Genomic DNA, 24,962 nt, shown 5'->3' with positions numbered 1-24,962 from the left:
CGTTTCCTTTTCACCTTAGTATTTGTGAACGATCGGGCCCTGTTTTTGGACACAATGGCTGGCGCGGAGTATAAGAGATATTTGGCGGAGAATGTGCTTAATGAGCGGAAGACGGTTGGTTGGGTTTTATGGTTTTGGTTCTGGAGTTTTTGCTGATTACTTTGTTTTGCAGGTTACGTTTCGCTCGTTGGGGAGGGCTTTGAAGGTGCATAGTACCTTGGCGAAGCAGTAGGTTTATTTTATCACTTGGGGTTTTTAGGGTCTATGGCGACTAATTGGGTGAAGGATGCTGTACGATTTTCATCGCAATGAGAACGGCAAGAAGCCGCAGAGCGTGAATGCGACTTACATTGTAACGGGCGTTCAGAAGGCGCCTGTACCTGCGACGAATGGCCATCCCAGCGAAAATAGTTACGGAGACGGTGTATTCCCGAGCAGTCCGTACCTAAGCAGTTCTATGCCCAATCAAGATTCCCTATCGGATACAGTTACTACTACCTCGGTGCTATTGGTACGGGAGGAAGACTTGGAAGGTAGGGCGCTACTTGTTTTTCTCTCCAGTGGGCTTATGGGGCACTAGGTGGCCTAGTACTGATGCTGCTTATCAGATGCAAAGGCTACTTTCGAGTCGATATCGTCCATATATATCTACAGTCTGCAGCCGACGGTTTTGCAAGATCTTAATGTTTTGACGGATGTTTGTCGCGAGGTGTTGAGCAACCATTCTCAGGAAGATCCTTTAGAGTACGGCAAACAATGGGGCATGATTCAAAATAAGAATGTCAAGGTATTCTTTTCCCTTAAGAGCTACGTTCATATAAGACACGATACTGAGATATGTGTAGCGGAGAACGGGAACGCGGCCGCCGCTACCATCCCCAGCGCCAGCTACTACTACATCGAAGCCTATCATACCATCCAAGCGGCCGAGTGAATCCTCATCCCAGGCAAATCCAATGTCAAAGAAGGAAGAAAATGTGGGATCCGGGCAACCGTCAGCACAGGAAAGTGCGCCCTCAACATCCAAGCCTACTGAAAAGACCGCCACGGTGAAGCGCGAAAAGAGTAACCTCTTCAGCTCTTTTGCGAAAGCAAAGCCGAAGCAGAAGGAAGATCCCACTATCCCGGCAGAATCAGTCAGTATAGCTTTCCCCTGTGATGGAACCAATATGCTAATCGCTTATAGGCCGAACCCAGTGGCGCCGAAGATGGTTAGTACTCAGATAACCGATTCCCTGAATGCATTCAGATTTATTGATTAACGAACACAGTTTTCCTCGATGATGCCTTCGACGAAGAACCGGAAGAGCTCTTCCCCGATAGCGTAAAGGCTACCTCCTCAGCTGCTGCAACTCGTGAGAGTCGAAAAGAACGCGAAGAAAGATTAAGGAAGATGATGGAGGATGATGGTATGTTCCTACGCGCCGATGAGTAGTTGGTATAATCTAATCATGTCTAGACGAAGATGAAGAAATGCTGGATGCTGCAGAACCAGTCGAAGAATCTAAACCCATCGATGAACCACCTCCCAAGCAACCCGAGCCCAAAGAAGAAGTTACAGTTCAGGGTGGGCGTCGACGTGGTAAGCGTCAAATCATGAAAAAGCAGGTTCGCAAGGATGATGAAGGCTACTTGGGTAAGACCATCCATAGCTGAACAAGAATATTACTAGCTGACCCCTCCTGCTCAGTGACTGTTGAGGAACCAACATGGGAGTCATTCTCCGAAGATGAGCCCGCGCCGCCGCCTAAGAAGAAGCCCGCTGTGGGTGCGCCCAAGGGTAAGCCTGCAGGAAAAGCTGGACAGGGCAATATCATGTCATTTTTCTCCAAGAAGTGAGCTGTGGCCTACGATGTTAGACGATAATGTTGGGGGTTTGTGTATATCAATAGCATAGCATTTGCAAGCCCGCATGTGACTACTATATCAAATAATGACATATTCAGTTACCATCGTCTTCGTCCAGTCTCTTGACCAGAGTATATCGCATTCACGGTACCCACTCCCATGCGGGGAATAGCAGTAGCACTGTGTGACACTTAAAACATTGATATGAAAGGAACAAATTCTGTGAGCCTTAGTTCATACCATGGGAAATCGACAAGTTTAAAAACAAAACCAAATTCATTAATCTCTTGCGAGACGTCCGGTTGGTTCGTCGGTCTTGCCGAGACTTTTGATTGTTTTCATGCGGGGAAAAAGGGCTACTAGAGCTTCGGACTATCCCACGCTATAAACACGCCCTTACTTCACCTAGTGCAACTGTGACAGCACAAGGTGACCTTTCATATCTCTGAAGCCATTCGGAATTTGTCCGAGGGGCCATAAATATCCCATCGTAGGTATGTTACAGCAGCATGTAAACAGAGTGACGCTCTGATTTTCGAGCTTCTCCGCATTCCACTTTCCGCTTGGCATTTAATTTAGAACGGACAACAACCCCCCTCAACTGTCCCCTTCTCTCAATAGTTCTCCTGTTTGTTCGAAATTGGTTGTGTGCTACATGTATGGGATATCCTAAAGCATATACTAACTAGGCCTTTGAAAACTTGGCCTTTGAAAGCTTTGTCCACTATGACGCGCTCCTCAGCAGCGCTGCTCATCGCCCTTGCAGCTTGCTTCAACGTCCAAGGATCTGCAGGGCTACGTGACGACCCTGTAATTCTACAACGGGCCTGTCCTGACTATGTCGCATATTCCTCGGCGCCGCAGTAAGTCCCTATCAAATCTCTGCTATCACAGACACCTTCCCCATGCTAAATACGTCTTCCCCGTAGTTCCCCATACAGTGGGGGTCCATTGAACCTCCCCTTCCAACGACCAGCGCAAGAATGTCGCACTTTCAGCTCTCCAGCGGTAGAACAGGTCATCGAAGACATCACATCACGCATAGTCGACAAGGATCTGGCTCAATTGTTCAAAAACGCCTTCCCCAATACTCTAGACACCACCATCCGATGGCACTCAGACGGCACCTCAGCCAAACCACAACAGAGGACTAGAAGAAACGGTGCTCAGTGGGAAGGGCCGCAAACGTTCGTCGTGACAGGCGATATCAACGCCGAGTGGCTGCGCGACTCAACAAACCAACTATCTGGCTACCAAGCCCTAGCCAAGAAGGACAAGAAACTGCATACCCTCATCCTAGGAGCAATCAATACGCAGGCAGAGTTCGTCATCCAGTCTCCTTACTGTAATGCCTTCCAGCCTCCACCACCCAGCGGCATTCAGCCGACCAACAGCGGACAAGATGACAAGGTCCATCCCGCCTACGAGCCGTCCGTGGTATTCGAATGCAAGTACGAACTAGACTCACTAGCCAACTTCCTCGCTCTTGGGACAGAATTCTACGAGAACACAGGATCGACCGAGTTCCTCACCGACCGCTGGTACCTCGCCCTAGATACCCTCCTGAAAGTGCTAGACGCGCAGTCCCTACCAACCTTCAACGACAACGACCAGTTCGTTACCAACCAGTACACATTCCAGCGCTCCACCACCCTGGGCACAGAGACCCTCAACCTAGCGGGAGTCGGTAACCCCCTGAACCGCGGCACTGGGCTCATCCGCAGCGCCTTCCGGCCCAGCGACGACGCCACCATCCTGGGCTTCTTCATCCCCCCAAACGCCATGATGGCCGTCCAGCTCAAGAAAACAGCCGAGGTGATCCGCAAAGCAGGAGGGAAGGCCGACCTGGCGGACCAGCTTCAAGAGCGAGGCGAAGACCTGGACAAGGCTGTCCGGAAACACGGTATAGTCAATCACCCCAAGTACGGGGACGTCTTCGCGTTCGAAGTCGATGGCTACGGGTCCCGGATTATCATGGATGACGCGAACGTCCCGTCTCTCCTTTCGCTCCCGGTCCTGGGCTACACCGACCGAGATGATATGGTGTATCAGAATACCCGGAAGATGGTCCTTGATAAGGACGCTAACCCGTACTACCTGGTTGGCTCCGCTTTCCAGGGTATCGGTGGTCCTCATAGTAAGTTTCACTATATCCATCTACCTTTCCTCCCTCTTTTGAAATATGACCTAAAAGATGTCAATAGTCGGCCTTGGAAACGCCTGGCCCATGTCCCTCCTCATACAGGCCATGACCTCCGACTCGGATGACGAGATCATCGAGTGCATCAATCATGTCAGAAACTCGAGTCTCCTGGGTCTCGTGCATGAATCTATTGATGTCAACAATATCAAGAAGTATACGAGGCCGTGGTTTGCATGGGCGAACTCCGTCTTTGCTCAGACTATTTTGAAGGTTGCGGAGGAAAGACCGCATTTGATTTTTGGGGAGGGGGCGAAGCCTTACGTTATTGAATGAGTTGGTTGATTGGCTTCGCCATGAGAGGTTTATACCCGAATGTTTTCTTTGTTTTTAATATTGTTATCAGCGTAACGAGGTTCTTAATCTGCAGTGTATATACGTGGCTTTAGGTCATGAGTTGTGTAAGGTAAATTTAAGTGCTGTATTCAGTTTGAATGTACTATATAGGGCGAGAACGTATGGGATCTCTGGGAATGTATGGACAAGGTATGTAATGCGATCCACCAAGAGCCATCTAATATACGCTTTATTAATACAGTAGGGCTTTAAATCAGCACTCGTCTCAAGCCGTCTGTCCCACCCAACACTCTCCTCCCTGTCACAGGACACCTGCCCTTCCCATTTTCCCATTTCTCCTCTCGACTTTGGCCTTGACCGCTAGCTTTCTCCTCTTTATCACCCTTCTTCGCATCCTCCTCGTTTCCAGACTCATCCTCCCACGCGGCGCCTGCGCCCTCTCCATTCATGAAGTCAATCTGTCGTTGATGCTCCCCATTTAACCAATGGAAGACACACACATAACAAAAGACATACCCCGTCTGACACGCCGTCGGATTCGCCAACTGATTAAGACAAATAGGACAGGTAGATGCAGCATCCGAATCTACAGGCGGCAGAGGAACAGTAAAGATAGGTAAATACGAGGTAGCCGAGATAGGCGGTTGTATGCGCTTACGGGAAGATTTGAGGGCTGACTTGCGGGTCGGCGAGTCAGGCTCCTGTTTCTTCTTCTCCTTTTCTTCCGCGAGCTTCTTCCTCTCTGATGGGGGGATCATCCCATTTGTGACAGGGGCCGGGAGGTCCAGGACTTCGGTCGCTTTGCGAGCTAGTTGGCGCGAGAAGTCGCTCGCATGCCACCATTCGAGGAATTTGAGGGCGAAGATAGATGCAGGGAGGAAGTAGCGGAGGGAGGTGAGGAGTTGGGGGTAGAGATTTTGGGGACTCAGGAGGCCTAGCAGGCCTGAGCCTGGGCGAGAACGTCCCCGACCACCGGGACCGGCGGTTGGCTTGGCTTCCAGGATGGCTTCGATGGCCTTGTGGTCGGCACTACCCAGGCGGCGGATCCGGGTGCCGATGAGCCAGAGGAATGGAGAGGAATATTTCGTGTTATCGAATAGGTATGCTAGGTTAAACGCCAGGATAGAAAAGTAGTAGGCGGCGTTGACGGATGGATAGACGTTCCGAAGGAACCACTTATAGTAGTGGAGCAATCGCTGTCGGATTGTCGGGTTAGGAGGGAGGTCATCATTAGGGTCATATCGTGGACCGCCGCTCATGATTAGCGATGCCTGAGGTGCGGCGTGTATGTCGTAGCCTTCATCTAGCTTGCGCTTGACGTATGGGATGCCGACCATGACGAACAGGTTCTTCCACACGTCGGAGGAGCGCAGTTTGAGAGTCTCGCGGACAGGGCCCGGAGCACCGAGCTGAGCACGTGGAATTTCACCATTCTTGGTCAGAAGGACGCGCTCACGCTTCAGGGAGTAAAAATTCTCCGTGAAGGAGCCGCCGAACGTGCGGAGATAGTACCGCTCAACGACAAGAGACAGAAGCGCATAGATCTCATCGTATGAGTTCAATAACCGCAGCAGATATCGTGGATGGCGATGCGTTGCGACAGCAAGGATGTAGCGAATAGATGGAGGTAGAAGGTCTGATAGCTGTTGTTCGGCGAGGAGTTCTATGCTGCTATCAGTCGAATGCGGTCGTTGGAAACACCAGAGTGCAGAAACCTACCGAATAATGACGGCTTGAGCTCGTCAAATTCCTGTTGAAGACTGGGTAGATACTCCATAGTGAGGACCTCGGCCAGTCATCCTCCCTTAGGCGTTGAATTGGTTGTTGATTGTTGGTTGGAATAGGACAGGATGCGGAGGAGAGATGATTGACCCCAGACGGCGATTTGAGCCGAGGCTTATCGGCATGTGCCGTGCGTCTTATCATCATTCCCAATCTGGTGATTAACTGATCTAAGGTCAATCAGAAGAGTACATAAATATTTATTATACAGTAAGTCTATAGAGAGGATGGTAATTATTATATACATAACTCAAAATACTCTAGGAAACCCAAATCAAACGCAGGCTAGGCACTCCTTTGGCACATCTTCCATATTCGAGCTAAGTCGCTCGTTGAGCCGCCCGCCACACTCTCTTCGATACCTGGATCTGCCACAACAAGGCATTGTTTTACATGTTGCAGGAGCCGGCCTTGCAAGGGTATAGGTGTGTCCTCCCTGTTTAGCATGGGAACCCATTTCGACAGACAGTCTCGAGCACGGAGCTTATCACCTAGTTGGGCATGTAGCCGGAAGAGCATTTCGTAGTCTGCAGTGGTACGTGGGCTACCATTAAGAGGCAATTTGCGCCAGAGCTTCCAAAATCCATCATAATCCCGGTTCTGGAAAAGGGTAGCCATGAGAACGCGAGAGTCTTCGGGGTCAAAAGGCAAGTCAAGGGTCTTTGTAATACGTGAGAGCCGGAGCGCCACCTCAGGGGTTGCGTTACGAGTCGCTCTATGCAGCATGTCAAACACTTTCATATTCACAATATTTGTACCACGGATGGAAAGGTACTCCAAAACACGAACAGCAAGCTCTTTGTCCGAGTCTGGCAAAGAAGGCCCATTACTGTGGCCATCTGCTGGGAGCTCGGTCAACAAAGTTGAAGCAATTTGGTAACCAAGATCATCAGAAACGTTATATCCGGAAGCGGTGCATCTCATGAATTCCCTCCACAGGGCTTCTTTGCTGTAAGCCAAGTGCTGCCGGGAGATAGCTATGCACATTAATTTGACCTGGGCTATTGCGATATCCTCTGCAGACAGGGCTACTAGAAGATTATAGAAAAGCTGAAGAAAGAGGGTCGACGTTTTATCTTCTGGACCGCTCCCCAGTTCATGCCGAACGGTTGCACTTGGCAAACTTTCGAGATATTGGAATAAGGAGTCTGTAGAAATACCAGCACCAAAAGCATTACCATGAGCAAGGTCTTCACTTGTTGGCTTCGATGCCATAAGCCGCGACACGCCGTAAAGGTGTTCTTTACTGTCTAAGCGACTGATAGGTCGGGTGTTGTGAAATTGCCTTCTCTGCTCGAACGGGAGGTTCATTGTTGACCTGGGGACTTTTCCAGATTTACGGTCAGACGGTAATAGATCTATCGAGTTGGTATCACGAACCTCTTCAGGAGGTGCATTGGGAGTGACCTCGGAATATTTATGTCTCTTTCGTTCGGCGCGGTCCAGGTTACCCTGCCATAGGCCTTCAAGGTCGACATCGGCCCTCTTCTCCTCTGTGAAAATCTGCATCACAATCCTTGTACCCCTGCTGGCCTTGCCAAACCCCTCGAACCCTGCATCGGCCTCTTCCAGCACAGGGCCTTCTTCAACAACACCTGCGTTTACGCATATCCAGCCGGTAGTTATTCCATCGTCTTTATCATCAAACATGGCACCGGTACGACTTGCAAGTCTTGCTCGACGGGCTTTGCGTCGGAGTTTGATCTTCAACTCATTTCGACCCAGTAGCCCATCTGCATATGGGGACAATTTGTAAGTACTCCTCAGCCAACGACAGAGGCGGTCGGCAGAAACGTTCAGATGCTTCACGCTCCGTGCAGTTCCAATGATCATGATCACATTCGCACCAAGAGCGGCTGGGGTCTCCAGGCCTCGCAAGTCGATGAGGTTGAGGTCATCTAAGCCAAGGTCTTTGAAAATATATTCGAGAAAAGGAGAAAGAATCGCCGGCGGATCTTCTGGTAGGTCTGGAATTTGATCTTGGGACAGTACCTGGGAGTCAGAAGTTGGCATGTCTTCCTGCAAATACCATGGGATATGACGGGATGTTCCGGGTGATCCATTTTCTTGGGAAATTTCAGTGGGCAAGGTATGCGATGGCTGCTCAGACGCAAGATGGGATACTGATGCAAAGGCTCGCGGGTTGTGCTTGAAGATTGAGGGTACAGGGAATGGCTGGCGAAGTGCGGAGGCGGAGGCGATGGATCTCAATGGCCGAATGGTCTCCTGGAGATACCAGGGACCCCTCAGTAATGTTCGATTCATACTGCGAGTATAATATAATTGTTGCCGTCGAGAAGCATGTCGGAAAAAACCCGATGACATCTTCCTTCCGTTCGTATAAATGAAACAAACAGTACAAACACTCTGCTGACTAAGTGAGCAAACAAAGCAAACGGTTTATCGTTTTCCCCCGCGGCAAAAAAAAAGTTACAAATTCAGTACCTTCAATCTATTTCTCATCAGTTCTTTTACGTTCTCATATCAGACTACGGCAGATTTTGCAAATATGTCGATGGATCTGGATGCGCCGGTCCCTTTTGCGGCCCAGGAACAGATAAATGCGACGTATGTCCAGCCCTCTTCATCTGTTTTACCCCACTATGTCTAACCATCATGTAGTATCCTCTGTTGTAATTGCGGTGCCCCCATTGACGGAACCACATCAGCCGGTGCGCTTTGTCAGGACTGCGTGAGGACAACAGTCGATATATCTGAAGGCATACAAAGAGAAGCAGGGCTTCACACTTGCAAAGATTGCGAAGTGAGTGTTGTCAATATCGTAACAACTAGTATGTTACTAACATTGCACAGCGATGGCTCCTACCTCCCACCAGCTGGGTCAGCGCAGCTCTTGAATCCAAGGAACTGCTGGCGCTGTGTCTACGAAAACTTCGAGGCCTATCCAAGGTTCGAATCATTGATGCCAGTTTCATCTGGACTGAGCCTCATTCCAAACGTATCAAAGTCAAGATCACCATCCAGCAGGAGGCATTTCAAGGTTCCTCTACCATTATACAGCAAGGATTTGTTGTAGAATACGTTGTTTCTTCCCTTCAATGCCCAGATTGCCAGAAATCCTTCACCCCTAACACTTGGCGGGCTGCTGTTCAAGTACGGCAGAAGGTTCCTCATAAGAGAACGTTCTTGTATCTGGAGCAGCTTATTCTCCGGCATCGCGCACATCAAGATACAGTCAATATTAAGGAGGCAAAGGATGGAATAGACTTCTACTACAGTCAGCGAAGTCATGCAGAGAAGATGGTTGAGTTCCTGTCTTCGGTTGCTCCTGTCAAGGTCAAGAAGGCATCTGAGCTTATTTCCATGGATATACATACATCTACAAAGTCTTACAAGTTCACCTACTCGGTTGAGCTAATCCCTATCTGCAAGGATGACCTTGTCGCTCTCCCCATCAAGCTTGCTCGGTCTATAGGCAATATCTCGCCACTAGCACTTTGCCACCGAGTCGGTACTGCAGTCAATCTGCTAGATCCTAATACCCTACAGACCGCTGAAGTGCCAACGGGTACTTACTGGAGGTCACCCTTCAGAAACCTGGCAGATGTCACGCAGTTAGTTGAGTTCATTGTCATGGATATTGAACCTGTGGGTCGTTCAAACGGACGATTCCATCTTGCCGAGGCAACCGTTGCCCGGGCATCAGATCTAGGCTCAAATGACCAGACCTACTTCACTAGAACTCACCTAGGTGGGGTCCTTCATGTCGGTGACTCCGTAATGGGGTACCATCTGACTGGCACGAACTTTAACGACTCCAACTTCGAGGCTATCGAGGCAAGCAGTCAGTACGGCTCTACAATTCCGGACGTCATCCTTGTGAAGAAGCACTATACTCGTAAGAAGAACAAGACTCGCAACTGGCGGGTTAAGCGTATGGCTCTTGAGCACGAGGAGGAAGCACTCCATAGCGCTGCTGCCGAAAACAGGAAGCAGGAACAGGAACGTGAACGCCTTGAGGCGGACTTCGAAATGTTCCTACGGGACGTCGAGGAAGACCAAGAGCTGCGTGGTACTATTGAATTGTACAAGGCCAGGAAAGCCCGCGAACAGAATGCTGGTGGTATGGAGATGGACGAAGACAGCGACGACGATGGTGTGCCTAAGATCAATATGGATGAGTTGCTTGATGACTTTGACGAGCTGAACATGAACGATGAATGAGTCCTGTCAAAACATGATCATGATTTCACACAAAAGGTCTGGCGTTCATTGGAGACAATTGATTTAGGCGGTTTCTAGAAGGTCCGAGTATATAGCAAAAGCAGATCTGCAGGAAATTCTAAAACGAACTTGTTTCGCTGAAAAACCAGGATATAATTACAAGACAATAGTACACGAAAAATGGTCTAGAAAATCTTCCCCAAGACTCTCTTCGTATCATCCTCCAGAGTAGCCTCCCCATCCTTCAGCGTATGGCGACCCCTCTTGACCTCACTCTGCTTGAAAGTCCTCCTAATCTTGATATCGTCCATACGCTGACCTTCCTCTTCACCAGCCTCCGCCTTCCGTCTCCTCTTCTCCTCATTCTTCTTCTGAATCCCATCAATAACCTTACCAGCCTCAACACCCTGCAGGAAGATCTTATCCTCCTTCCGAGCCCTCGTATCCTCAATACGTTGCCGCGCCTCCCTTTCTGCACGCTCACGTCTAGTAGTTTCGATGATCTCATTCCAGGAGATTCCCTTCAAATAACGGATGTTTAGTATATCGTCGTGATACCAACTGCCCTTTCTCCCCCCAAGAACCGTTGCATTCAGTGTCTCCGCGCAAATCTTGGCCGTCTTCTTCGACGCAAACTCCACCCACCCATCCGAATACGTCTTCCTCTTATTCGACCTTCTCCTCGGCGCAGAAGCCGGCTTAACAGCAGGCGCCAAGAACACCTTCGTGATAGGCCCAAAAGACCTGGCCTCAAGCATCGACTTGAGCGCAAACGGCTTCATATAAGGCGGTAAAGACGACAGATACACGACGCCGGGTTTCTTCTTCTTCGGAGCCTTGCCTTTATCCAAGGCCTTTTTCTTGCTGGCTTTGTTTTCCTGTTCTGTGACGTCGAGGTAGAGGTCGTTGTCTGCGGTGGGTTCTTCGGAGGGCTGTTTGGCTTTGGCCTTGCCTTTGCTTTTTGTGAGTTTCAGGTCGGAGTCGGAGTCGGAAGCTGATTCATTGTCGCTTTGTTCGGAGTCGTTTGTGGTTTGGGTTCTTCTGCGCTTGGAGGTTCGTCCTTTGATTTCTTCTGCGGCTTCGGAGTCGTAGCCGCGGTCGGTGTCTTCTTCGTCGCTGGCGGCGATGTCGAGGAAGTCGTTTCTTTTACGAGTTGTCATTTTGTGTGGATTTTTATTTGAAGGGTGAGGTTTAGGAGGTGGTTGGTTTATGAGAATTTGGTTTTTGTTCTGTGTTTTATTTAGTAGTTCTCTAGGATGCGGTTAAAATTGATAGTTCTGGAAAGGCCGACAACTTTTTTTGTTCCGCTGGTGGTCTGTGCTCCGACGGGTGGATGACCAATCAGAGGAGACCTTGGGGCACTCCATCACTCGTAACAGTCATTTCAACCCAGAATGGTTATTGGTTCAAACTCATTTCAAGAGATACATATATATCGTTTATAAGACACTCCTACCAATGCACAAAAGTCAAACCATGTGCCTATGTACAGTACCAGAGGCAATTCTTGCCTTATCATGTAAAGAATGGGTATGAACAATGTCAACCATGACAACCAAACGACGCCAAAATCCCTGTATCTGGGTAAAATGGAAATGGGGGGTGAGAAGATAAATAGGATAGAAATGGGGGCCGGGTGGGATAATGTCTCCCGTTACTCAAGTAGAAAAGCTGAAGAGAAATGAGGAAATATTCAAGCGAATACCTAAGGATTTTCATATTCCCAAAGTCCACTTCATCCGTTCATAGACGAAGAAACCCGTGGCTGCCATGGGAATAACCTTAACATATCCAATAGTCAGGCCAACCCAGAACCCCCGGAAGCCTTTCTCTAGCCAGATCGTGCGGGCCGTCTCGGCTATTCCTAGACGATGGCCATCGCCTACTACTCCTCCTACTTGAACTCTCCGCCGGATCACTTCTAGCGGGTACGATGAAGTCTGAGCAACAAGACCGGCAACGGCCCCAGAGAACAGTTCCGCCGCGGCCGTCAATTTGGAGCGGTGGGATCCCTTAGCCTGTGATTCGGACCCTGGAATGGTTGTGTATTGCGAAAGCGCCGGCGACCGAAGCCAGTCACCAACGGTGTCATGTGTAAGGAACGAAATTCCTGCATACGGAAGCATTCCCAGAAGGGTAGGCGCAAAGCCACGATAAAAGTTGGCAAGACCGGAACTAGGGACGACCTTGTTCACAGCAGAAGAAACCTCGGCCGTGGCAGTGGCAGCAGCTGAGGTTGACGCCGACGAGCTAGACGACAATACACTTGGTGCGGAAGGCGGCGACACCCGCTCGCGGTAGATCTGTCGGAAGATGCCCGTTATGGAGGAGCGAGAAGATCGCTTAGTTTCAAACGCTAATCGTACTCGAATCAACTCTAGAGGATACGTAAAAAAGACCGACGTGATCCCCGCTAAGCTTCCAGAGATCAATCGGCGGAATGGTGTTTCCTTATCCCGCGACGGGATTATCACCGCTCGGATCTGTTCGTATGCGAGGAATTTAATGGCAGCATAAGGGAAAATGCGGAGAAGTGTTGCAGAATGGCCTTTAAATAGGCCCCTCGGCCCTTCGTGGCGTCTTATATCCCGAATCGCAGACAACAACCCAAACCAACTGCCTGTATACTTGGCAAACTGGGGATTCGATGCCTGAAAGAGGATCTTAACGCGGTCGAGCGGCGCGACCACTGTTTTAGCCTACAATACTAACAGTCAGCATCCTCACTCTTCCAATATTCCAACTGATACGAGACAGGCTAGATATTATAACGTACCGTACACCCCGCCAAACCCCCCGCAAGCCCACTCCTTAAGATATAATCCATGCTCCGTGTAGTCACCTGTTCCGGGCCTCCAGGGCCTTCTTTTTTGTACCCTGATAGTGAACCATTGTCGACAGTGGTCATTTGTGTTGTGGCTACACCTGCATTCCGACTTACATCACCAGTCGCTTGCCCTCGTGCTGGTCTTGAATCTGCGACTTGTTCCATCTGAGGGTGTGAGTGCGGGACGGTGTCCGTTATTATGCGATAAGGTTGAGGACTTCCGGGTTTGAAAGGTGAAGAACCATGCGCATGTTCCGGGGCGACAGCAGACATGAGCAGAGTCAGATCCAAGCAGGAAGCCCGGTTGGATGGTGGTGAGGAGAATCCGACGTCAAGGTCACGGGCTATCGGAAGTAGTACTCAATGCCATGGACATTTGAGGATTCCGAAACAAAGATAAGATGGGGTCTTCTCCACGCAGAAAGGGGATAATGTCCGAAACGGTTGAAGTCAAATGACGGGTAATATGCAATATATTATCTGGTAGAAAAACCCACGATCGCATTCTGACTCCGGCTGGAAAGCGGAAACCAACTCGGCGGAAGTGACGTTACGCCGCTGACGTGCCGATACCACCCGTCACCCTTCAGTGACGGCCTGCGTACGGTCTTAATACGCGACGATAACCGAGTGGCGGCTGCTGGACCGTCACATGACCCGCGGGTGGCCAACGGTGGCCTCAGGATTTGTCACGCTGATGAAAGGATATGCTGGAGTAGTAGGTAGGAGGTAGGTATGGTATATATGTATGTACTATTATTGTCTCTATAATATTTCGATGCTTCATCTGTAATGCAACAAAACCCCCCCCCTGACAGCCTGAACATAAAGATTTGTTGACCTAGTATATACAAACGTCTACCAACCAATCTTCAATCAGAGGGCCCCCCTCCAATGCAATATAACACCACTTTGTACATAACAAATGTGCCGCAAACATTCATGGTCTCGTTGCTCATGTGTGCCAGTAAAAACGGTCTTTTTTTGTTGCTTGCCGCTCCCCAAATGTATCCTTAAACCCCACGCAAGATCCCATCAAACGCCAATCGACGCAAAACTGAAATTTTAAAAATTGTAACGCGAGCCTTGCCTTGTCAAGGGTTTGCCCTGGCGATTAACCGCCTTGAGCTCCTTCGGGCCGTCGGTGGCCCTCTTAGCTCGTTTGGCTGGTCGGGAAGCATCTATGTGAAGATGTCCATTCTCAGACAGAGCCGTTGTATTCTGCCAGCTCAGGCAACGATGCTTGTGATCGTCCACGTAAGTTTTATTTCTTGTCGTCATCCGCTTCGTGGGCATCTCCTCCGAATCAACCCTCTCCGCCGTCTCTGCAAGGTATTCCGTACGGAGCTTCATGTACTTAACAATGTGGTCACGCTGAAGCAACAACTCTTTGCGTAACCTCGACTCTCGGTTGCCTCGCGAATCAAGCCAATCGATGAGTTTGTCAACTGCATCGGGGTCATCGTAATAGCCCCATTCCTCTGCGTTCGAGAGCCTGGTGGATCCTTCTTCGACCTTCTTGCGCTCCGCCGGAGTCATGTGGAATTCCTTCTGGTATTGCTTCTTCTGGTCTTCAGGCACGTCAATGAATCCTAGACGCTCCATTTCGTCGGGACCTTGGACCCATAGGCGACCATTCGCAAACTGAGCTCCTGCCGTCGAACTATTCGGCATACCCCCGTACGGCATTGCGTTTCGCTCAAACCACCAGTATCGGTTACAGAACCTATCCTTCCCGAGGCATCTGGTTCGTGGGCAATCAGCCTCCCTCAGGTCGTTATCCACCACGTTGATCTTCTCTTCAAGCTTCTCAATGTTAGCCTTTTGGTCATCAATCTTCTTTAGCACCCTCTGATATTGTTTCGTGCCCTTCGGTTGTTTGGCCAACTGTTCCCTCCGTTTCTGTTCTTCTTCTTGCTTTCGCTTTCTCTCGAGAACCCTATCCAAGCCCCCGCGAAGTGATCGCTGGGGAGCTTCTTCCTCGTCAGAATCGGCTACTTGATCGGATTCTCCGTCAACTCCAGTCATCTTGGAGTCTTCCAGTGCTTCTATTTCTGGTGCTGGAGAGGGTGATTTTTCTGGTTCAGGTTGGAGTGCCTTCCGTTCTTGATGTAACCGTCGAAGTTCTTCGAGCCTAGATTGAAATGTGAGTCACAGTCTTCAAACCTGTACTTCACTTCACTTACGCGACTTTGCGAGCCTTCTGATATTCTATTTTCTCTTTGCGGAACTCGGTCATTTGGTTGCTGCACTCCTCCAGGTAGTTTCGAACGGCCTTTGTCTCCAGACTAAGCATGCAGATAATTTGGAGGGCTTGAGCGCGCAGGTTAACATTGAGGGTAGCATATTGGCGTTGAGCGGTTTCCTGGGTCGGCTCTGCATCAAGAGGAGCCAGATGCTTGAGGATCTCGTTGCAGGTCTTCTCCATCCGTGGACGAGCAGATAGCTGATGTAACAGCCCAATCATTACCAATTCCCAACCACCGTTACGAAAGTCTCGCTTCCGGAGACGTTCTATCCAACCATAACCTTCAAACATCTCGGCGGCACGGTGAATCGTGGCTTCTACCGAATTAGAGCGGCTGCGATTAGCTTGTGCTTTCAAATTTTCTGCCTCTGCCTTAGCTAGGCTACTCCGAGTAGTCATTCTCATCACGACCGGTTCAGGCTCGGGGGTTTGTTCCTCTTCTCCTTCTTCATCCTCTTCGTCAGAATCTTCAGAGTCATCTACCGGAAGGTCGGGCAGTGCGATCTGGACAGCTCCATTCTCATCCGTCTCGGAATTTACCAGCTTCTTCAAAACAGCGCAATGAGCCTCAACGAACAGTTGACAATCTACCTCCTCCGGTGAAAAGCGCATAGCCTGAAGGAAATCATCAAAAGTAAACGAGTCCAACTGGAAAACTTCGCAGTACACATTAAGAGTATTCCATGTCTCGAGAAGTAAGCCCACTGACTTCATGTCGATGTGGTCATGCAGCAAGCCTTCGTCTTCAGGATCATCTGTTTCATCAACTTTCAAGAAGTTAAGGGTAGGCCTATGCTTTTTCTTTTCACGGTCCGGCGCTATCTCGAGATCCTCAATGGGATATTTAATCGGTGGAGGTGAGGGTGGCCGAGGAGGTTCGTTCTTTACAACGACTGCGGGAGTAGCTTGCGATTTCTTGTCGGTATCCTGAGACTTGGGCGAGCGACCTGACCCAGGGGTTTTGTTACTGACAACAAAAGTTGGGTTGCCATTGAGGGATCTTTGATACTCCAGAAATTGTGCCTCCTTGGACCGCGCCAAGTCCTGTTGGGAAGGCTTGGACTTTTGGCCCTTGACTGCGGGTTTTAGTTCAGGTAATTGTTGTGATGCGAAGAAACCAAAGAAACCTTCTTGGTCTGCCTTCTTCATTGCCTTTTTTTCAGCAACCTTGGCTCCATATTGCAGGTGTTTCGGTACCTCGGTTGAGATTCTGTATTCTTCAGCAATCGATGGTTTCACTAACCAAGGCGCGCCATTCCAAGACTCCCGTGTCACATTGTTCTTGATAAATGCACGTAACATCTGTTTGGTGAAGATTTTCCGGTCTCGAGTAATGTGCTCTTGATCCAATAGAGCTTCCTCATTCGGACGATCCAAAACTTTCACAAGATATGTCGCGTAGGCTGGGGCTTTGACGGTACCATCGGGATTCAGTTGCTCTGCAAAATTGGCCTTGTCTCTAATCATACCATGAAGACGGGTATTGTCGTCCAGTAATATCAATACGGATTCACCAGGGTAAAAATCCTGCTTAAACTCCTGCAGTTGTTTAGTATCGTATCCACTCTGACGCTATGTCATTTGCAACACATCTAACTCACTTCATAGATCTCGTCCACTGTAGACTTGGCTGTTAGTTTCAGATCTTTATAAATACAAGTGTTATACGCACCAAGATTGTCGACTCGCGATACTGTGGAAAACTGAATCCTTCGCAGGATGGGCTCCTTCAAAGCGTCGGGAAAGGTATTATTGACTTCACGCGACTCCTCCATCTACCAACGAGACTTAGTGTTGAGAATTGAGCAGTGAAACAGGCACTGAGACGTACCTCCGACCTAAGCGCCTCAAAAAATGTCAGACCCGAATGGCCCGTGATCTCGCAAATAAATCTTCTTTGCTTGTAGAAGTCCATTCGCTGAAGATACGGCTCATACTGGGTGAACACTTCGTTGGTCTCCGGGATAACCCAGACCTATACAACCATTGTAAGCAACTATGCCTCCGTTACCTTGTTGAATACACATGCCTCTGAACTATCATCTTGGATAACGGGTCGGGGGAGGAACTGAACGGGTTTCCGCTTAAACAGCACCTAGGGCAATGTAAGCTTCTGTGGGTGCAAATACACCTTTTTCAAGCATATTCGGCGGTCTTCTAGTAGCCGTAGAACTTGTGACGTACCATGGTCCTCTAGGGAATGAAAGCAACGTGCCAAATTATCATAGATTGCTGAGAATATCGTTGGACATGGGCGATCTATTTAATTGGCAGACACCGTTAGTTCAGTACACAGTGGCGCAAATCAATACTATGGCAGGAGGAAGTAAAGCCCTAATTGTTGTATAGCCGATGCTGCAATCGGATCGGCCGTGTGGTAGAGGCGCGGATGTGCTGCGCGGAGAAGCTCCGGAGGTACAGTGGATATATAGAAGTATATTCGTGGATCCGTGCTAAAGCCATATGGCGAAGTTTCAAAGGGAGTATGTCGTGTGGAGGAAGCTTACCAAAGGAACGCGTCTCCAATCGCGCTTTGCACGGGTGCGCGGAAATATGGTAGCCACGGAACGAGAACGAAAATCTAGAAAATGGTGTAGCTGCAAGAGAGCTCGGTAGCACTGTGGATCCGCAACGCGGGTGATATCCAAAATCCAGGTGTTCGTGTGGGAGGTCGCGTGAGGAGGGACGAAGGCGAGGTAGTATGAAAGGAAAAAAAAGAAAATGAAGAATCTCCAAAGAAGAAAGGAGAAGCGGTCGCCGCAACGGCAGAACCGGGCCATGAGGATCATTGCGGCAAGTGGTGGGAGGGCCGCCGAGGCACAGTGAACTGTGATTGGACGAGAGGAGGAGAACTGGCCGGAGAAGATGTTGGGCGGACAAAGGACGGCTATACCCGATAGGGAGTAACGCTGAAGGAGAGTGGGAGGGTAGAGGCCCCGACTGTGCCCCCATCTCTTCTTGAGCCTCTCTGTCAACGTTCAACCCCCTCAAGCATACGTGTATTTGCACTTGTTCGGCTCGTGATTTTCTGTAGAATTACCTGATAATTCATGTTTAGACAAAATATTCCTTATACCCTCATGATCGTTTGATATAATCGCTCGTGTTGAGACATTTCTGCGAAGAGTAGTTCAACTACTAGGGTTAATGCTGGGTGGCCTCCACATATACTACGCTACATCCACAATCAAGGGTCTCTGTTGAAGCCTACACCACTGCTCCATGAAATTTATCTTCTCAGGTCACTTATACTTTCTAGATCTGGTTTTTTGAGTGCCACTGGACCAGTGAATATTTCTAGGACGCCGAACATAGACTATGCGCTTTTCCATTTGTTTACACAGCATTCCCCGCAATGGCCTCAACAGACATATCCCAGGAGCAAAAGACCATTACTCGAACATTCACGTGCATTATACGTCATATATTCCTACTTGGTTCCTGAAAACTCTCTATATATCCCAATCCAACGTTCATTATCGCCAAATTAGCATTAAACTTGCAACCTCTCTGCACTCTGCACAACTGAGGCTCCATATACACTACGAAAAAAAAAGGCTCGGCGCTTGATTTATGTACCTCTAGCTCAGGCATCATGTTCTCCTCCAGCGGATGCTCCCCAGGCTGATTGAAGCGCATATTGGTTTCGCGAAATGTCAAGCTTCTTTCCAGTTTCCGCAACATGCAACAGGTCTTCAGTATCCTAGTTTATCCTGTCCAATAACATAACTGGTTACTATCGCTATGTATGACTCCTCCTTCTCTTAATGTTGTCTTTAGGTATTACCGTTTCTAGTCCGTTCACTCTAGCCATGCGGCAAACAATACTCTCTTAATGTTTATCAGCAGGTGTAGCCAACACTGTGTGTTAAGAAGGTAGAATTTTACCGGTGTTATAGTAAGTCACTATAAGTGCAGATCATAGGCAGAAACATTCTCGCCCGAGTGTAGTATTTGAAGAGAATACTTTGAATCAGTAATAGGATTTATTGCGATATTGTCTTGTTTGCTCACCGTAGAAGACTAGGTTGTAAAAGCGACAGTCCATGCGACACTAGCCAGAAATATGTTTATTTTGGCGGACGTTCGCTTTTCTAGAACTTGAGTTTGGTAAGCATTACCTTTTGCTCTCTGTTTTGTTTTGCTTTCTTTTGATATCCCCATATTGAAATATGAAACAATAGAAAGCGGCAAAATCGAGGAAAAGAAACAAAAAAAAAAAAAGCGCAGTATAAGTAATGCTAGAAGAATTAAGGCACTTGTGTTGATCGATTCATAGAGACATCGAATAATGCCATGGAGGGAAGGCAACCAAGAAAAACAAAGGCAGAGACTACAGAATGGCTGTGATGCGTCACCTGACGGATCCCTGAAAATATACTTCAACACAGGGGATATAGTAAAGATAAACATTCTTACCGATAGTGCTATAATTCAGAAGTGATGGAGTAATAATACTAGTATTTGTATAGGTATACAACGCTAACGAACTAAGTCGATACTACCGTTAGTTTGTATAGGCTAGTCTATTGTAATTGATGTCAGAAATTACTGGCACTTCCTGCAGTGTCACATCCATGGGATCGGTCATGTTTAAAGGTTGGGTCTAACCTTTTCTGGCCTGATGGCTGATAAACTTTGCAAAATTGGATGATCAAGTGGGTCCACTTCCGAAGCACGTGGATGTAATCAAACAGACCAAACATTTGGGAACCCCATTACATCATTGTTTTTGTTAGCCGTTGAAAACTCTCGATATTTAATTAATTAACTTGGGGTTTTTACTGTGTAACACGACACCTAGTGATATGTTCCTTGATGGATTATAGGCATTGTTGCAGTTTCACTGAACCAGAATTTTGTTATACTGATATATTATATCTTTCCTTTTTTACTTTCTTGGTTACGCAATAAAATATACCACCATAAATCCCACCCAACTACCTACTACCCCAAGGGCGGAATAGCTGCTCATGAACATCAAGGGCAAAAACTGGTACCGTTCCAGGCCAAAGATCAGCTGATGAACCAACGAACAGTACACAATTAGCGGAACAGCTACAGCCAGGTAGAGTAAGGAGAAGCGATCGACAATCGGGAAAATCCGAGGTCGCTCGGGAACTGGCGCCACCTGCTCAAATACAAACAGAAACAAGACCAGCCATAGTACGGTGTATATGATCTTGATAGGAAACTCGGCTGCTGTGAATAATAAAGGGAACAGCGAAACATGTCCAGCTATCGCAAGAGGTCGGAATGCGCTAAAGTACCGCCGGTCTCTAAGAGCGATCAGACTGAACGGTATGATTACCAGGAGGATGGCTTTTTCATGAACATGCCAACCAAACAAGAAGGAAGCATATCCGCAAAGCGTGATTGCGCCAACAAAGGCGTCCCAATCCCCAGGGCTCCGCCACAATTTGATCAGCGGAAGCTACGTCTGCATAAGTACAAGCATCGAGAGTAATCCAAAGCATTAGAATACGTACCAGCTGAAACAGGAAGGTTAGCGCAAAAGTGTGCTCCTTGGTCACCTCAGGAAGAACAGCAAAAGAGGTGTCTCCGACCAGCCCCCGAGTAACACTAGTCAAAGCCTTCTGGTTAACTTCAAGACCCAGGCGTGGGGCAACTGTTAATAGTCAGCTATGCTGCTGCAATGTCTCGGTGCCTTAGTGCATACGCAAGATGAGGACACGGTCCACAAACGAGTACATTGCCCAGATATTGGGTGCCCAGTAGGCATGGCACAGGCCTCTTGAAAAAGGAAAGAGCCGGTCTTTCAGTTGGAGTAGTTGATTCCAGTAGGCGAATGGACCGAACGCCAACCCAAACACACTAGTGACGCCCAGACCAAGTTTGAAGATGTTGCCAAATCTAGGCCGGAAAATTGACTTCTGATCGAGACAGTATGTCCTGAGTAAGTAGACAAAATAGGCCAACGATAGATATAGGTGAATGTGTTTCATGCAGAGCAGAATGGCAAAGGTGATACCGCTGTAAAGGAGCGTTGACTGCTTCCGCGCTAGTACAATGGACAGGATCAAAATGCCGTACATGAAGCCGTTATATTGGAAATGTATGTGGTCGATGATAAGCAGTCCCGGCGATAACAGAATTGATAGGCTGGCAATGTGCGCAAGCTGCTTATTGGACTCAGGCGCCGATTTGACAAATCTAGAGTATAATATAAGCTCCTGTAGCCACCTTTTGACGAGACTGAATAATAGAGGTCGTACCGACTCAATGCGAAAACGAGGACGAGCTCGCTAAGGATAACGGTCGCTCGCTGAAAGTAAATTGTCTGCCAGGAATCGTAGTTCAGATTCTTGACAACCAACATGGCCGGGTCTGCATATTGTGCCGCTTGCGACAATAGCCACTCGAAAGCTGCGAAGAAAGGAGGGTAATCGAGCGTCCATTCCGAGGTTTTCTATTCGAGAAGTGTTCTCAGCATACAGGAACCGGAGAGCGTGCGGTGTGCATCATACCTCGTAGTACCATTCCTGGACCGGTAATGAATGCGTAATCGCGAGCCAATTCCGATGAACTTCGAAGTCGGTCGATTTACTACAATGAAAGCCGGACGTTAGCGTGTTGGTTCTTTGAGTTTCAACCGGACAAACATACTAGGTGGGGAAGAGTAGAACCTTGAAGGCTGTAGCGACAATGGCGCATTGCGCCAAGGAAGGGGATAGGTTAGCCATTGGAGGTGTTGCGCATGCTGCGCTATCAAAGGCACGGAGGACAATGAACGTAGAGCAGCGATGTCCCTGATAGGGGAGAAATTCCCATGGAACGGGATCTTAGAGACGATCCGGGGGAGCTCTCACGTGATGCGCGGATACCCAGCGACAAAGGCCAGTGTGTCCCTTCGGCGTATCATACCGATCGATTAGCGCTCGAGTAGCTGCAGCTTCTTCATGGAATTAGCTTCGGACATAGGGGTCCGTCATTCTGTCGTCCTCTCCAACCTTAACATTCAACATTTGGTCGACTTTTCGCCGGCGACAGTCTCAATTGTCAGAGAGATCCGCTACTGCGTGATCGCCATTGCGGTTGGGTGGACCACTACTCGTGTTGTTTCTGCGCTGTTGAATCGAAGAGCCCCTCCAGATCAGTGACGCTCTAGAGTACCCGGCATCCGTTGTTCTTTGGAATTTGTCTCCTTGTTTTACCTTTCCTTGGAATATTCAAGACGTTGTTCCCGCCATTTGCCCAGATCGAGTTGCACTTGAACAAGAAGTGATACTTGATTGATCGCATAGACACTATGAAGTTTCAAATTTCCTTACCCTTGTTCGCTGCTCTCACAGCGGCACAGGTTGTGATTGAAGGCTCTAGCTTTGGTTACGGTCAAACGTAATGAATAATCCTCTCTATTATGCGTTATGCACAGCCGCCCTGACAACTTTCTCTAGACTATCGCCGAACAGAGACACCATCCCAGGATGGCAAATCGGAGGAGAAGGTCATTCTCCTCAGATCGTATGTCTTTGTTGTACAATTCCTTTGATATCTGTTGAAAAGTATTTCTAACTCCACCAGCTCTCCAATAAACTTATTCTTACTCCCCCGTATCCTGGCAACACCAGAGGTTACGCTTGGGCACAGGCTCCGTGAGTTATATCAGTTCTTTGTCATATGCAAATGGCTAACCATGAGCACAGTGTCTCCCATTCGGAATGGTCAGCTGAATTCCAGTTCCGAGCATCTGGAGTTGAGAGGGGAGGAGGTAACCTTCAGCTCTGGTATGCGAAAGACGGCCAGAGCAAGATTGGCTCATCTAGCATTTACACTGTTGGCCAATGGGATGGCTTCGCGCTCGTCGTTGATATGCACGGCGGAAGAGTGGGTCTCTCGCGGTCTCCTCACTTCTCTATCAATACTGATTTGGTTCTAGCGCGGTAGCATTAGAGGGTTCCTCAACGATGGCACAACAGACTATAAGAGCCATAAAAGTGTAGACAGCCTTGCTTTCGGACATTGCGATTACTCTTACCGCAACCTTGGACGGGCTTCCGTTGTTCGTCTGAAGCACACGAATTCTATGCTCGAAGTCACTGTCGATGACCAACTTTGCTTTGCCACAAACAAGGTAAGCCTTATTATACATGTCCTGTGCAAGATAACCCCTAACACAGAACAAGGTCACCCTTCCCGCTGGCAACACCTTTGGTGTGACAGCCGCGACACCAGAAAACCCCGACTCGTTCGAGATCTTCAAGTTTGTCCTGCAGTCCGCCCAGTCCGGTGCCTCTCCCCCAGTCCAGCAGCAGCAGCAGCGGCAACCAGTCGCCGCCCAGGGTCAAACGCAGCAACAGCCCCGGTCAGACCAGCCGCCCACCAACGAACAGTATGTCGACCTCTCCGCCCGTATTGAGCTCGTCAACAAGGCCACTGGCAACATCATCCGCGAAATCGGCAACCAAGGCAAGCAAAGTGAGAACCGCCACCTAGACCTCCAGCAGAAACTAGCCACCAAGGAGCAAATCACCAGCCTCGATGCCCGCCTCCAGAAAATGGAACAGATCCTGCAGAGCATCCAGCGCGACCTCGAAGGCAAGGACTACCACAGCCGCTTCAACCAGCTCCAGGATACCCTCCGTTCTTCTCACCTGACCTTAACCGAGCACCTCCAGGGCTCTGTCCTCAACGGTAAGTCTCTCCCTCCTACATAAACTACATACATATCTCCTAGAAACTAGACCCTAACGCAACTGAACAGCAATCACCGCGTCCACCCCCCGCATGGGCTTCTTCATCTTCCTCATCATCGCCTTCCAGGTCTTCCTGGCGGTATCTTATGTCGTTTACAAGCGCCGTCGTGCTAACATGCCCAAGAAATTCCTCTAAGCGGCTAACCAAAAAAAATCACCTTCCCCTCCCTTATGCACAAGAATAGTTTCGCAATTGGCACAACTTCGCATTCATGATATACAAATCTCGTTTCGACTGTTTTGTTCTGCCCCTCCTAATACGGAGGACACGGAAATCTAGATCCACGAAAGTCATGTAGTAATGTTAACTTTACATCGGCTTTGCGCTGCTTTCTTGTTTCGGTGTGTTCGTGCTTTAAGAATGGCTTCGGTTCGGGGGTCGTGATGTAAGCCGACTACTGTTGTTTATTGTAGTTTTTTTTTGGGTTCCTTGTATATTTATATTTAGATGTGAAATCTTCATTCTTAGCTGTTTACTTTGGGGGTTTTTAATTGGACTGTAGATCGCTGTACTTGGACAGTTCGAACCAATCCTGAGACAGCTTTACAGACGAAAACAAGAGAAACACACCAATGACAATGCTAACAGTCCACCCTTCATGCCTTGCTAATGATGCGAAACAGAGAATTCTAAAATATCGTACAAAAAGGATATGTATCCACCTGGTGTGTCTGCGGTATACACCTCAAACAAGCCACCACCGAGAGCTGAAATTTGAGAAAAGCGGGATATTGGAACCTGGCGAAACAACAAAATGATCGTCACAACATGAAACACAGTTACCGTACGCCAATCGAGAGGCTTGCCCGACCCATAAAAGACCGCGTATTATGAATCGACGGATAGCCAAGACAGCT

At 48.7% G+C, this 24,962-nt stretch overlaps 9 protein-coding genes across 9 annotated transcripts; 4 read left to right on the top strand and 5 right to left on the bottom strand.

Annotated features, from left to right (window-relative positions):
* The first annotated feature begins 47 nt into the window (after window positions 1–47).
* BDW43DRAFT_260892 (uncharacterized protein) lies at window positions 48–2,029 on the top strand. Its single transcript, XM_032040250.1, has 9 exons — window positions 48–114; window positions 173–228; window positions 286–533; window positions 609–787; window positions 846–1,136; window positions 1,187–1,211; window positions 1,272–1,409; window positions 1,460–1,636; window positions 1,691–2,029. The coding sequence occupies exons 1-9, from the start codon at window positions 55–57 to the stop codon at window positions 1,837–1,839; spliced, it is 1,323 nt and encodes a 440-aa protein (XP_031906038.1). The 5' UTR covers window positions 48–54; the 3' UTR covers window positions 1,840–2,029.
* A 421-nt stretch (window positions 2,030–2,450) lies between these two features.
* BDW43DRAFT_75399 (glycoside hydrolase family 125 protein) lies at window positions 2,451–4,459 on the top strand. The gene is made up of 3 exons (XM_032050473.1): window positions 2,451–2,711; window positions 2,778–3,985; window positions 4,053–4,459. Exons 1-3 carry the CDS (start codon window positions 2,575–2,577, stop codon window positions 4,322–4,324), a joined length of 1,617 nt encoding a protein of 538 aa, XP_031906037.1. The 5' UTR covers window positions 2,451–2,574; the 3' UTR covers window positions 4,325–4,459.
* A 134-nt stretch (window positions 4,460–4,593) lies between these two features.
* BDW43DRAFT_296518 (pex2/pex10/pex12 family protein) lies at window positions 4,594–8,392 on the bottom strand (the record flags this gene model as incomplete). The annotated part of the gene is made up of 3 exons (XM_032044229.1): window positions 4,594–6,008; window positions 6,065–6,105; window positions 6,432–8,392. The coding sequence occupies 3 exons, from the start codon at window positions 8,390–8,392 to the stop codon at window positions 4,594–4,596; spliced, it is 3,417 nt and encodes a 1,138-aa protein (XP_031906036.1).
* Window positions 8,393–8,572: 180 nt separating this feature from the next.
* On the top strand, window positions 8,573–10,405 carry BDW43DRAFT_75306 (ribosome-binding protein NMD3). The gene is made up of 3 exons (XM_032050472.1): window positions 8,573–8,695; window positions 8,750–8,891; window positions 8,942–10,405. Exons 1-3 carry the CDS (start codon window positions 8,637–8,639, stop codon window positions 10,310–10,312), a joined length of 1,572 nt encoding a protein of 523 aa, XP_031906035.1. The 5' UTR covers window positions 8,573–8,636; the 3' UTR covers window positions 10,313–10,405.
* BDW43DRAFT_75289 (RNA-binding ATPase activator ESF2) lies at window positions 10,405–11,655 on the bottom strand. Its single transcript, XM_032050471.1, has one exon. The coding sequence runs from the start codon at window positions 11,470–11,472 to the stop codon at window positions 10,498–10,500; it is 975 nt and encodes a 324-aa protein (XP_031906034.1). The 5' UTR covers window positions 11,473–11,655; the 3' UTR covers window positions 10,405–10,497.
* Window positions 11,656–11,735: 80 nt separating this feature from the next.
* Window positions 11,736–13,918, bottom strand: BDW43DRAFT_260880 (coenzyme A transporter). The gene is made up of 2 exons (XM_032040249.1): window positions 13,089–13,918; window positions 11,736–13,011 (listed from the first exon to the last, which is right to left on the bottom strand). Exons 1-2 carry the CDS (start codon window positions 13,410–13,412, stop codon window positions 12,028–12,030), a joined length of 1,308 nt encoding a protein of 435 aa, XP_031906033.1. The 5' UTR covers window positions 13,413–13,918; the 3' UTR covers window positions 11,736–12,027.
* On the bottom strand, window positions 13,919–18,270 carry BDW43DRAFT_260873 (DDT domain protein). The gene is made up of 8 exons (XM_032040248.1): window positions 17,895–18,270; window positions 17,572–17,646; window positions 17,417–17,482; window positions 17,219–17,362; window positions 17,060–17,162; window positions 16,989–17,005; window positions 15,326–16,926; window positions 13,919–15,273 (listed from the first exon to the last, which is right to left on the bottom strand). The coding sequence occupies exons 2-8, from the start codon at window positions 17,572–17,574 to the stop codon at window positions 14,205–14,207; spliced, it is 3,003 nt and encodes a 1,000-aa protein (XP_031906032.1). The 5' UTR covers window positions 17,575–17,646; window positions 17,895–18,270; the 3' UTR covers window positions 13,919–14,204.
* A 1,905-nt stretch (window positions 18,271–20,175) lies between these two features.
* BDW43DRAFT_260863 (dolichyl-P-Glc:Glc1Man(9)GlcNAc(2)-PP-dolichol alpha-1,3-glucosyltransferase ALG8) lies at window positions 20,176–22,242 on the bottom strand. Its single transcript, XM_032040247.1, has 6 exons — window positions 22,015–22,242; window positions 21,876–21,954; window positions 21,624–21,817; window positions 21,068–21,561; window positions 20,877–21,016; window positions 20,176–20,821 (listed from the first exon to the last, which is right to left on the bottom strand). Exons 1-6 carry the CDS (start codon window positions 22,089–22,091, stop codon window positions 20,291–20,293), a joined length of 1,515 nt encoding a protein of 504 aa, XP_031906031.1. The 5' UTR covers window positions 22,092–22,242; the 3' UTR covers window positions 20,176–20,290.
* Window positions 22,243–22,280: 38 nt separating this feature from the next.
* BDW43DRAFT_75137 (putative lectin family integral membrane protein) lies at window positions 22,281–24,589 on the top strand. Its single transcript, XM_032050470.1, has 7 exons — window positions 22,281–22,746; window positions 22,806–22,872; window positions 22,933–23,003; window positions 23,055–23,235; window positions 23,288–23,482; window positions 23,535–24,042; window positions 24,113–24,589. The coding sequence occupies exons 1-7, from the start codon at window positions 22,658–22,660 to the stop codon at window positions 24,238–24,240; spliced, it is 1,239 nt and encodes a 412-aa protein (XP_031906030.1). The 5' UTR covers window positions 22,281–22,657; the 3' UTR covers window positions 24,241–24,589.
* The last annotated feature ends 373 nt before the right edge of the window (window positions 24,590–24,962 follow it).

This window comes from Aspergillus alliaceus (genome assembly GCF_009176365.1).
Source record: "Aspergillus alliaceus strain CBS 536.65 unplaced genomic scaffold BDW43scaffold_2, whole genome shotgun sequence".
Taxonomy (NCBI): Eukaryota; Fungi; Ascomycota; class Eurotiomycetes; order Eurotiales; family Aspergillaceae; genus Aspergillus; species Aspergillus alliaceus.
Note: the sequence above shows the minus strand (reverse complement) of the source record. Positions and strands in the feature narration are given on the sequence as shown.

What these genes read in the sequence shown, in the direction of transcription:
- BDW43DRAFT_75306 (XM_032050472.1), top strand. Translation starts at nt 8,637, where the DNA reads ATGTCGATGGATCTGGATGCGCCGGTCCCTTTTGCGGCCCAGGAACAG. An exon ending in CAGGAACAGATAAATGCGAC is followed by an intron (nt 8,696 to 8,749) that starts GTATGTCCAGCC and finishes ACCATCATGTAG; the next exon opens with TATCCTCTGTTGTAATTGCG. An exon ending in ACACTTGCAAAGATTGCGAA is followed by an intron (nt 8,892 to 8,941) that starts GTGAGTGTTGTC and finishes AACATTGCACAG; the next exon opens with CGATGGCTCCTACCTCCCAC.
- BDW43DRAFT_260892 (XM_032040250.1), top strand. Translation starts at nt 55, where the DNA reads ATGGCTGGCGCGGAGTATAAGAGATATTTGGCGGAGAATGTGCTTAAT. An exon ending in TGCTTAATGAGCGGAAGACG is followed by an intron (nt 115 to 172) that starts GTTGGTTGGGTT and finishes TTTGTTTTGCAG; the next exon opens with GTTACGTTTCGCTCGTTGGG. An exon ending in CATAGTACCTTGGCGAAGCA is followed by an intron (nt 229 to 285) that starts GTAGGTTTATTT and finishes AATTGGGTGAAG; the next exon opens with GATGCTGTACGATTTTCATC.
- BDW43DRAFT_260873 (XM_032040248.1), bottom strand. An exon ending in TTGAGGCGCTTAGGTCGGAG is followed by an intron (nt 17,163 to 17,218) that starts GTACGTCTCAGT and finishes TCTCGTTGGTAG; the next exon opens with ATGGAGGAGTCGCGTGAAGT. An exon ending in CAGAAGGCTCGCAAAGTCGC is followed by an intron (nt 15,274 to 15,325) that starts GTAAGTGAAGTG and finishes ATTTCAATCTAG; the next exon opens with GCTCGAAGAACTTCGACGGT.
- BDW43DRAFT_75289 (XM_032050471.1), bottom strand. Translation starts at nt 11,472, where the DNA reads ATGACAACTCGTAAAAGAAACGACTTCCTCGACATCGCCGCCAGCGAC.
- BDW43DRAFT_75137 (XM_032050470.1), top strand. Translation starts at nt 22,658, where the DNA reads ATGAAGTTTCAAATTTCCTTACCCTTGTTCGCTGCTCTCACAGCGGCA. An exon ending in TTTGCTTTGCCACAAACAAG is followed by an intron (nt 23,483 to 23,534) that starts GTAAGCCTTATT and finishes ACACAGAACAAG; the next exon opens with GTCACCCTTCCCGCTGGCAA. An exon ending in CCAGGGCTCTGTCCTCAACG is followed by an intron (nt 24,043 to 24,112) that starts GTAAGTCTCTCC and finishes GCAACTGAACAG; the next exon opens with CAATCACCGCGTCCACCCCC.
- BDW43DRAFT_75399 (XM_032050473.1), top strand. Translation starts at nt 2,575, where the DNA reads ATGACGCGCTCCTCAGCAGCGCTGCTCATCGCCCTTGCAGCTTGCTTC. An exon ending in GCATATTCCTCGGCGCCGCA is followed by an intron (nt 2,712 to 2,777) that starts GTAAGTCCCTAT and finishes TCTTCCCCGTAG; the next exon opens with TTCCCCATACAGTGGGGGTC. An exon ending in GGGTATCGGTGGTCCTCATA is followed by an intron (nt 3,986 to 4,052) that starts GTAAGTTTCACT and finishes AGATGTCAATAG; the next exon opens with TCGGCCTTGGAAACGCCTGG.
- BDW43DRAFT_260880 (XM_032040249.1), bottom strand. Translation starts at nt 13,412, where the DNA reads ATGTCTGCTGTCGCCCCGGAACATGCGCATGGTTCTTCACCTTTCAAA. An exon ending in GGGGTTTGGCGGGGTGTACG is followed by an intron (nt 13,012 to 13,088) that starts GTACGTTATAAT and finishes TTAGTATTGTAG; the next exon opens with GCTAAAACAGTGGTCGCGCC.
- BDW43DRAFT_260863 (XM_032040247.1), bottom strand. Translation starts at nt 22,091, where the DNA reads ATGGCTAACCTATCCCCTTCCTTGGCGCAATGCGCCATTGTCGCTACA. An exon ending in GTTCTACTCTTCCCCACCTA is followed by an intron (nt 21,955 to 22,014) that starts GTATGTTTGTCC and finishes CTTTCATTGTAG; the next exon opens with TAAATCGACCGACTTCGAAG. An exon ending in GGACCGTGTCCTCATCTTGC is followed by an intron (nt 21,017 to 21,067) that starts GTATGCACTAAG and finishes GACTATTAACAG; the next exon opens with TTGCCCCACGCCTGGGTCTT.